The sequence below is a fragment of the Panicum hallii genome, chromosome 9, assembly GCF_002211085.1.
Source record: "Panicum hallii strain FIL2 chromosome 9, PHallii_v3.1, whole genome shotgun sequence".
In the NCBI taxonomy this organism is placed as follows: domain Eukaryota; kingdom Viridiplantae; phylum Streptophyta; class Magnoliopsida; order Poales; family Poaceae; genus Panicum; species Panicum hallii.
The window spans coordinates 2,331,279-2,342,064 of NC_038050.1; the positions used below are offsets into that span (position 1 = coordinate 2,331,279).

The window sequence follows — 10,786 nt, forward strand, 5'->3', positions numbered from 1 at the left end:
CCCACCCACCCCTAATTCTCATAATATTCAGCAAAAATCAATAAAAAAAGAAAGAGAAGAGAGGAGAGGAGAGGAAGCGGCGAAGCCCTGTCGACACGTCGGTTTGGAGGTATATTCTCGTTATAGTCGTATAATTATCAATTATTTTTACGAATATTTGTTAGGGTAGTTATACGTAGAATAGTTTTCAGTATTTTCAATAGCTTTTAGAAATATTTGTTAGGGTAGTTCTATTTTAAATAGTTCTTAGTATTTTCAATAGTTTGTAGATATATTTCTTAGGGTAGTTATATTTTGAATAGTTTTTATAGTTTCACTAGTTTTCAGATATATTTCTTAGGGTAGTTATATTTTGAATAGTTTTCAGTATTTTCAATAGCTTTTAGAAATATTTGTTAGGGTAGTTATATTTTGAATAGTTTTTAGTAATTTTAATAGTTTTTATATACATTTCTTAGGGTAGTTGTGTTTTGAATAGTTTTTAGTATTTTTAATAGTTTTTAGAAATATTTCTTAGGGTAGTTATATTTTGAATAGTTTTTAGTAATCCAATAGTTTTTAGTAATTTAATAAACTTTAGATATATTTCTTAGGATAGTTATATTTTGAATAGTTTTTAGTATTTTCAATAGTTTTTAGGAATATTTCTTAGGGTAGTTATATTTTGAATAGTTTTTAGTAATTCAATTGTTTTTAGTAATTCAATAGTTTTTAGATATATTTGTTAGGGTAGTTATATTTCGAATAATTTTTAGTATTTTTAATTGTTTGTACGAATATGTGTTACGATACTTATATTTTTCACGTAGATATGGCGCAGACACCGGAGCTCCTTGACGCGAACATCGACGAACGACACAGATCGTACCTAGCAGCGGTGGAGGGGCCGGAGCTTCAGGAGTTGCGCCCTCGTGTAGCAAAGGAGTTGTTGCACCTGGACAACCGCTGGCTTGACAGGTGATACTTTGTATTTTTTTTACGGAACTAATGTATATCTTGTATGACAATTGTAACAATAATGCAAAATATACAGATTACGTGAGGCTGGTTTGCTGCCACTCGCACGTATGCTTCAGGCCGGCGACGGCCAAGACGGTGGCGCCAAGAAGCGGATGCAGCTGGACCGCTCTCTACTTGCGGCGTTGGCGGACAGGTGGCGTCCGGAGACGCACACGTTCCACTTGTCGTGCGGGGAGATGGCCCCCACGTTGTAGGACGTGTCGTACCTGCTCGGGCTTCCCATTACGGGTGAAGCTGTTGGCCCGGTTGCCGTGCCACCTTTCTGGAGGGTGGAGCTTCAGGAGCAGTTTGGTCCAGTGAACCCACCACTTTTTGTGAACGTACCGGACGCGCCCGGCCCCGTCAAGAGTTGGGTAATACAATTTAGCCTGAGTATAAATATTTTTTAATTAATTTAATTGAATCATATGTGACTACCTCTAAGCATTGAACAAATATATTTCAGGCACAGGATCTCCACCCTCTGGCTGGGCAGTACGAGGTGTCGCGCTGCCTGGAGGCATATCTGTTGTGGTTGTTCGGCTGGACTCTTTTCTGTAACTCTAGCGGGAATTATGTGGATAAGGTTCTCATCCAGTACGCGCGCGCGATTGCGGATGCGGAGCCGGGCCAGGTACCTGCGTGGAGCTGGGGATCGGCAATACTTGCTGCCACGTACCGAGGCCTTTGCCAGGCGTGTTTCAAGACGGAGAGGACCGCCGTCATCACAGGCTGCCCACTTCTGCTGCAGCTATGGTCGTATGAGCGATTCGCCATAGCACGCCCCCTAATCAGCGATGAGCCTTATCCGCCCGAGATGTATGGGATGTGGCACGAGGATAACCCCACGATGAGTTCGCTTTGGACCGATCGACGGGTAAGCTTGTTGTACGTTTCTGTATATGCAAAATACCGATGCGGTTGTGTAATTTTGCAGATGAGCTGGGCACATCGGCAGGTCCGAAAAGCATACCCGCAGTTCGTGTCCGAATTTGATCGGATGCGGCCACAGGATGTCATCTGGACCCCGTACACCGCTGAAAGGATCGATGGACCAAGAGGGGGGGTGAATTGGGCCTTTTTCAATTTTTAAAACAAGATAAAGCAATCTTAACCTATGCAAAACTAGAAAGGCACCAATTCACCAACCGGGTAACTAAACTACCTACGCAAGCTAGGATAGATAAAAGGAGGTAAAGCCTTAGCAAGGTAGAGCTAACTAGTGATCTCTAAATCTAGCACATGAATGAATTGCATGAAAGATAATGCTTGAATAAGTAATAAGGGACAAAAGACAACCGGATTTTTTTTCCCGTGGTATCGATGTGTTGGCACACACCCCTAATCCACGTTGTGACACTCACAAAGAGTATTGTCACCTCCCAAGTCACCAAGACGAGGGCGCTCACTAAGAGTCTCCATTCACCATCCCGGTGTGGTGGAGATCAAGCCACGTACAATCTTCTTCTCCGGACTCCCACAATCCTTGGCAAGCTCCGCGAGAATCACCTCGATCACCAAGATCGCCTAGGTGATGCCAATCACCAAGAGTAACAAGCTAAGGCCTTCACTTGAGCAAGAACCGATCACCAAGAACGGATGCACACAAGCTTCTCTCTACTCAAGTCCTTAATCTTACTTCTTGAATGATTGAATGAATAAGTGTGTGAAATGATGAAGCTCAAAGTGGCTCTTGACTATAGTATGAGTGTTTGGATGTTTCCTGGTGTCAAGAGTGGTAGAATGACCCATTGGAGGGGTATATATAGGCAGCTCACACGAATAGAGCCGTTGGAGAAAAAGCTGCCAGAAAACTGCGTAGCGCCGGTTAATCCGACGTCCCTCCAATAGTCATCGTCGGTTTAACCGGTGAATGTAAACTACCCCTTCTGAAAACTAGCCGTTACAGCTTGGGCAGATTAACCGTCGTAGCATCGGTTTAACCGGTGAGTGTAGTTGTCCACTGATCAACTGAAAAACCAAGTCTCTGGACAACTGCACCGACGTTAAATTCAAATATCGTCGGTTGAACCGGTGTATAGACTTGTTCAGACTCTGTTGACACCGTTTAACCGACGTATAGAAAAGTTGAGGCGTCGGTTAAACCGGTGTTAAGGATTTTCCTGATTTTGTCTTTTCTGACTTGAGTCTTGAATGAAATCCAAATATTCTTGAGATATAAGTTGAGGACCACTTATTTGAGCTTCTGGAAACCTGAGTGACTATTGTGTGCATCCATTTTCAAATGACCATGTCCATGCTCAAGTTACTAAGCCTAAACCCCTCTTAATAGTGCGATCACTACAAAACTATAAAACCTATACTAACCTAAGTGTCCTTCTCAACCTTATGACACTTAGGACTAGAAAGATCCTTAGTCTTGACATATTATTGAGTTGAATGCCGAGATCGCCTTTTTGAATAATGAAAATTAGGGGCCTCTTTTGACATATAACCAAATGAGCGATAATGATCTATAAAGCTGCACAAACTCATTAGTCACAATAATGGTTGTCATTAATCACCGAAACATACCTTGAGGGCCTATATGCTTACAATCTCCCCCTTTTTGGTGATTGATGACAACATAAACATAGATAACGAGAGAGCGAGAAAGATAAGGCACGAATAAACACAAGCAAACTCCAAAAGAGAGAATCAAGGAACTCAATGGCTCAACCGAAATCCATAGATATGTCTCAAAAGCTCAGCATGCTCAAACGACAAATGTACATATCCATGAACTGACACCAAATATAATACAATAAGAAACATCAAAGTCCTGATCACGAGATCTCTCTAATGCTACCCTCCCCCTGACTCTCACTCACTCTCCCCCTTTGGCATCAAAGCACAATAAAAAGGAGAGCTACTGATCCGGCTGACGAGGTACTGCAAGGAATCGATCCGGGTCATCGTCGTCGTCGTCGTCGGACGGTGGATCCTCAGTGACAGATGGGAGCTGCTGATCTGAACTGCCGGCAGGCGCTGAGCTGACTGGAGGTGTAGCGGTCGTCGAGGCTCTGGTGCTAGCACTGCCGGGAAGAGGATCCGTGGAAGTAGTAGCTGGCTCAGCAGAAGATGTGTCCACATCTGAAGTAGTGAGTGCTGATGCTGCCGGCTGTGACGACTGCTGAACCAAAGAGACCTCTCCTCCTCCCCCTGAAGGTAGTGTCTGTGGAACGACGGGGAGGCCGGCAGACTGCACTGCTGAGGGTGACTCCTGGAAGAGTGAGGTCGCAGGCAATGGAGAGAAGAGTGGACGACTCGCAGACCCAAGTAGTGCTGACAACGAGAACATGATCTCCGGGGTCGCTGAGGTAGCTGGAGCAGTAGAGGCTGGAGCTGGTGTGACTGCAAGTGGAGGTGCTCCAACGCCCTGAAGGCCTGGCTGACCTGGCTGCTGTGGGGCGAGTCCGGTGTGGGAGTACAGCTGTGAGATCATCCCGAACATCGCCATCATACCCTGCTGCATCTGCTGAAACTGAGCGTCTGTCCTCTGAGATACTCTGTCAATGAGGCCGACAAAACGCTCCTCTGTAGCAGCTCGCTCTCGGGCGGCCTCTCTCTGTATCTCTGCAAGCTGGGCCTCATGAGCTCTCCTGGCCTCCTCCTGGGCGCGACGGTCCTCTCTCTGCTGTGTGACCAGCTGCTGCAGAAGTGCGGTGAGCTCAGACGGCTGAGACACCTGTGACTCTGAGACTGTAGCAGCAGCAGCTGACACTGGAGCTGGCTCTCCGGAACCCCCTGCCTCGTGATCGTGACTCGCTGGAGCAGGTGCAGTGAAGTACTCCTCATCCTCGGAGGAGTCTGACTCTAGGTCAGACCAATGTATCTCATCGTCTCCTCCGGGAAGCTGTGCCTCTGCGGCTAGCAATGCCTCATCCTCCTGGGCCACTCGGGCCTGTACCTTAGGTGACAGGCGTGCCATGGCAGCTCGATCTGCCTGTCTGCCTCTCCTCCTGTCTGAGGGAGCTGTCGGGCGGTAGACGGGGAACCAGGGAACCTCGTCCTGTCTGTAGACTGCACTGACGGGTGACTCAGCTGGCACTATCATAGAGCAAATGAAACTGATCCAGTGAGCATAAGGAAACTGTCGTACAACGCCCATCCCGTCAGTGATAACATTCTCAATCTCAGCCAAAATGAAATCAACAATATCGAACGGCTCGTGAGTGAGAATGTGAAGAAGCAGTAGCTGCTGCAGACCTGTGAACCCCTCTGGGTAGCCACTCCTCGGGAGCAAAGTCCTTCAAAGTGCCATGTGAACTGCGGAAGCACTGAGATCGCCTCGTGAGAAGGTGCAATACCGCCAATCATAGCTCTGCGCGGTGGATCTGCATCACCATAGACCATCTCGTGCAGGGAGACGTCAACCAGGTCAACTCCAAGAATCCCTGCAAGTGTCGCTCTGGACAAACCAAAGACCTGGCCTCCAAACATGAAATGTACAGCTCTGCGCTCTGGGGCAATCCATGCTGTAGTATAAAAGACTCTTACCAAGTCCTCAATATATCTGTTCCTCTCAATCGAAAGTAACCTGGGCAGTCCCCTGAAATGAGCAAAGTGCTCCCTGACATCGGCTCCCCCTGCAGCTGTCCTCTCTCCCCCCGGGAAGGGGTCTGGTGCCGCCACGTGCCGCCCCTACGGTGGGAGCGGGCCTGGCCCTGCCACGTGCCTGCGGCTGGAGGCCTTTTGCGGGTCCTCCAGCCCACCTACCAGCATTCAATGCGGTAGCACGGCCTGCCACTGACACACGGGGCAGGTATGCTGACACCACGATAAGCCTGCCTAATCTGAAGGCGGCGCGTCGTATCACCGTGTACTGTGCACAAGCGGCGTATAGTCCCGTCACGGCGCTGCGCGCGTGCGTGATGATGGCCTGTAATAGGTGAGCCAAGGCGTGCGCTGTAACAGTGCGCACGCAACGGGTTAGCGCTGTTTCACCGCCTGACAGAAGGTTCCATCCCAACAGTGACAGCACGGCTTCACTGTTGGGCAACGCTGACAACGGAAACTGTACAAGACAAGGCTGCACACGGCCATATCCTGGCTGTGGATACGCACATCAATTTTCCGATCGAGAGGACTACGAAGAGGAGCTCGAGGTGATGACCTCCATATCTCTCGTAGAACAGGCTCCTGTTGGCCGGGCCCACCTGTCGGGGCCCCGCTCGGTGTAAGCACTCCCCTTGGACTATAAAAGGGAGAGTGCACTCGTTAGAAGACACATCGGAACACACACGCCTCAGGCTCAGTCTGGTTCACACAATCAATACTACACCAAAGTGGACATAGGGTATTACGCTTCGGCGGCCCGAACCACTCTAAAATCCTCGTGTTCTTCATGCGTTCATCTGTTCACCGATCTAGCGCTCCTAAGTCTCCTCCAAACCCATCCTTAACTAGGATTAGGCGTGTGCATTCCGCCACCCGGCTGGAGATTTCCTCCGACAAGTACTCTTCTTCGTAAAATTGAATTAAAATTTTATATGTATACAAAAGAGTATGGAGAATAAATATTGTATTTGAAAAAAATTCTGAATTTCAAATAGTTTGTAAACCATAAATTCCAATAAAACATAACAATTACAACAAAATATAATAAAAATAATAAGCAGCAGGGGGATCTCCCGCCCACTAAACTTTTCTTATTCGCGAAGAGGCCCTCGGGAGGGGCCTCGAAATATTTTTTCGAACCTCCCGCCCGCTGGTTGGGCAGGAGGTCCTCGGCCCCACGCCTCCCGCCCGATCAACGGGCGGGAGGTACCCATTTTCCGAATTGTTCCAAACCGGCACCCTTTTTTGAATTTAAATTTTTTTAACTCTTTTTTAAAAAAAATCCAGTTCCACCGGCCCAACAGGCCCGTTGCGGGAGCTGGCCCTCCTTCTAGGCGGCACGGCCGTGCGGCCACCCCTGCGCCTGCCGCCGTCTTCCCCGCCAGCCAGTCGCCGCCGCGCCGGGTGCACCCGCGGCAGCCACCAGCGCGGCCTCCAACTCCTCGTCCCGGCACCGCTGCCATCGCCCGAGCGCCGCCCGTGCAACCGAATCCAAGTGGGTCCGGCCCTGACACGTCATCACATTTTCCCCGCCGTCTGATCGAGATCAGTTTTAGGAAAGGAAACCACCCCGACTTGCTTGTTAAGAAACAGATAGCACGGGCAAGGCAACCAAAGTTGTGCTGGCCCTGCCTTTCTGTTTGTCCGCCACCGAGCCCCGTGTTGCGTTCCTCGCCGATGGAGGAAACCCTAGCCGTCGAATCCGCCGCCGGCGAGGCGCCCGCCGCGGTGGCGCCGGAGCGGAAGGAAGAGACGCTCGAGGAGGTGCTCGCCAGGCACAGGTCAGTAGCCCTCTTTCCTTCACCATGCCAGCTGTGGATTGGGGTGATTGAGCTTGTGCCTTCTAGATTTCTGTCAAGTTATATGTCGTGTCGTGCGTCTCGCAAGAGAGAAAAAAACTAAAACTTCTTCCTTCTTGTTTTTATGTGTTTAATAGGGAACGCAGATCGATTTCCCCCCTGTGGTAGATACTTGGGGGCTTCTAAATTGTAGGCTGGCTGGTTCACTAGTTTTGACACTGGTGCAGCTGTGGCTTTCCTGTAAGATTTAGCACTCTCGTGTAGCTGTGGATTTCCATTAGTCCAAAAAGTTGCAAATATTATTTATCTGTGAAGGTGGACATGTTTCTTCTTAGCCTAGATGACCGTAAGAAAGTTAGTTTTCCATGGCGACAATTAAACTTCTTGGCTATTAAAGTTGCGTATATACTAGTGATATGTGGATGCAAGTAATGCTCTGTTTTCATGCTGTTGTTCAAGTGATTGCATACACATGTGACCCGAGTTGGTTCGGCGGAGCGACTTTCGCTGAAAACCTGTGCAGCATGAGCGAGTTTAAAGCATTTAAAGGATATCAGAGTGGTGACAACTAGCTGATAGCTCGGTGGTTGGGCATCCCAGTTGTGCTGCCAGCCGACTAGGGCTTGAACCCTGGGTACGTTGGCTGTCGGCATGTTTCTTCTCGACCTAGATGACTAGAATTTCCCTCAGGGCTGTTTCATGGACACAATTAAACTTCCCCGCTATTAAAATTTTGAATATATAGTGATATATGGATGCAAGTGACATTTTTGCGTGCTGTTTGAGTGACTACAGATACACACATGGCCCAAGTTGGTTCGCTGAACGATCCTCCCTTAAAAGCGGTGTAGCATGTGCGGGTTTAAAGGGCCTAGAAGATATAACAGTGGTGCGACCTCGCTGATAGCACGATGGTTGGGCACCCAATTGTGGTGCCAATCGACCAGGGCTTGAACCCTGGGCCGCGCGCAAAAAAAAAGAGGTCCCTCAGTTGTTCACCCAGGGAGTCCACCCTTGGCTAATGTCGGCTTTAGGTACATTTTCTCGAGTCTCGACCCTGGAAAGTTGAGATTCCTTCTTAAGGGAAGTTTGTATGGATAGGTATAACGCGTGATATTCTATCTGTAGACTCTAGGTTCATATGCTACGTGCCATGAACAAAGTGCATTGCTGCTACATGACTGCAATACTGCATTATTGGGGGTAGAGAAGTTCATATATGCCAGACTTCACACCAGTTGCATTCACTGCACGTTTTCGCTAAAGGATTGAGCCCTGCTAGAATTCTAATAAAGAATACCTTACACTCCACTTTTCACCTGATCAGCATAAAGGATAAGATGTATGATAGTAAAGCACTTCGATTATTCATGTTCCATTCAATTAAATTTATGAAAATTACATCAAGTTAATCTAGAAAATAGAATATGCTGCATGACTTGCTTTAGGTTTGGTATTTCAAATTGTGTGATGATATAATGGACCTATGGCTGAGAATGCGGATACTTCATTGTTTTAGTATCAAAAGATCAGTTTCATAAGGAAAAATTTATATATTGGAAAAAAGAGGAGAACGTTATAAGTGGCATGGAATGTTTGCTTGCCTACTTGTCAGTATGATATAGAAAGGTTTATGTTTGAAGACTTCATCAGATGATCAAATGTTACACAAATATAGTAGTTGAATCATTTATGGAACCGTGTTTACACAGCTAAACCTCAAGTTTCTGGTCAGTTTTAGAGAAGCCGTTTTCTGCCAGCTGACTGGTTAGAGCATTATATATTTCATTATACACCAAATGTATGTTCACGTCAAACCCAACAAGATTGTGACCTGCAAAAGTTATTTCATATTTCTGCTTGTGTTTTATGGTGTGAAATCAGCTGTGTAGCTGAGTTCATTGATGTTGGAACTTGCTGTTTTCTATTCCTCATTTATCAGACTTGGATGTTCCTTACCTGCTTACTTGATGGTTTCACAAATGGTGGGCTGCAACCTTTTCAGTCGTGTCACAACTCACAAGTTATTGACAATGATTTTCTGTTTAATGTGTCTGAAACAGGAAAGAAAAATCCAAACTCCAGGATAAAGAAACAAGCCTGAAGAAAGCTGCTGCCAAAGGAAGCAAAGCTGAGCAGAAGGCTAAGAAAAAGCAAGTAGAAGAAGAGATTGCACGCCTATCAGCTGAGTTAGAGGCGAAACATGCTGTGGAGCTTGCTTCTTTTGGGTACAAACCCTCAGGCAGCTCAGAAAAGGGTAACCTTGACAACCTAGTGAAGGCCATAGCTGGTGTTTCCATGTCCAGCAATTTGGATTCCGCAAAGCCCAGCAAGGGTGCACGGCGGCGAGAGAAGAAGGCAAAGGAGGAAGCTGCTCGGGAGCAGCGGATCCAAGAAGAACAAAGCAATCTCGTCAGCGACCGCATGCTGGAAAACGAGAAGCTTGAAAGTAAGCTTGAGCCCTTGGGGCTGACCATTCAAGAAATAAAGCCAGATGGCCACTGCCTGTACCGTGCTGTTGAAAACCAGTTGTTGCTCCATTCCAAGGGCACGGCACGGTACAGCTACCAGGACCTACGGCAGATGACGGCCAAGTACATGAGGGAGCACGCAGACGACTTCCTCCCGTTTTTCTTAGCAGAAGGCAAGGCTGAGACTGGGTCAGATCCCTCTGAGAGCTTTGAGAAGTACTGCCAGGAGATCGAGTCCACGGCAGCCTGGGGTGGACAGCTTGAGCTTGGTGCGCTGACCCACTGCCTCAAGAAGCACATCGTGGTCTACTCAGGCTCCTTCCCGGATGTGGAAATGGGCCAGGAATACAAATCTGGATCCGGAGGTAGTAGTGCCGGGGATGTTAGCATCAGGCTGTCCTTTCATAGGCATGCCTATGGTCTTGGTGAGCACTACAACTCAGTGATTCCAACTGAGTCATGATAACAAAAGAAATTCGCCGCACTCTGATATGTTTGATTGTTTACTGGTCTTGCCTGTTGGAGGTTAAACACAATAGATGACTTGTTTCCGGTTGCTGCTAAATTTTCCATCTTCTCATCGGTCGTTGATGGTTGAGTGTACCAATCAAATCTGTACTCGGGAGGTTGTTTCCCAAACAATTTTGCTCTTACCAGTATTATGTTGCAATCAGTGATATGTTTTTCCATTGGCTGTAGCTTGTTGCTGCTTTTGAGTGGAAGTGTGGAACCCTAGAATCAGTGATACGTTTCTTTGCCTGTGTGCATTCCTAATAGTTGTTGCCTTGTGCCGTTGCTGAAATCGGCTGTAAGTTTTCAGTTGGACGGCTCAGTTGCATTTTGCCGTCTTGGCTCTGACATGCTGCTGTTCAGTTGACAGTCTGCAAAAAGAAGAGCCTTTTCAGGCAACAACGCAAGCATCGTCAGCGAAGGTAGCCATGCAAGTTATAACAAGTT

The 10,786-nt window shown here is 47.5% G+C and overlaps 1 protein-coding gene across 1 annotated transcript; it reads left to right on the forward strand.

Moving 5' to 3' along the window:
* Positions 1-6,921: 6,921 nt before the first annotated feature.
* Positions 6,922-10,518, forward strand: LOC112878099 (deubiquitinase OTUD6B). The gene is made up of 2 exons (XM_025942501.1): positions 6,922-7,340; positions 9,422-10,518. Exons 1-2 carry the CDS (start codon positions 7,237-7,239, stop codon positions 10,290-10,292), a joined length of 975 nt encoding a protein of 324 aa, XP_025798286.1. The 5' UTR covers positions 6,922-7,236; the 3' UTR covers positions 10,293-10,518.
* Positions 10,519-10,786: the final 268 nt, after the last annotated feature.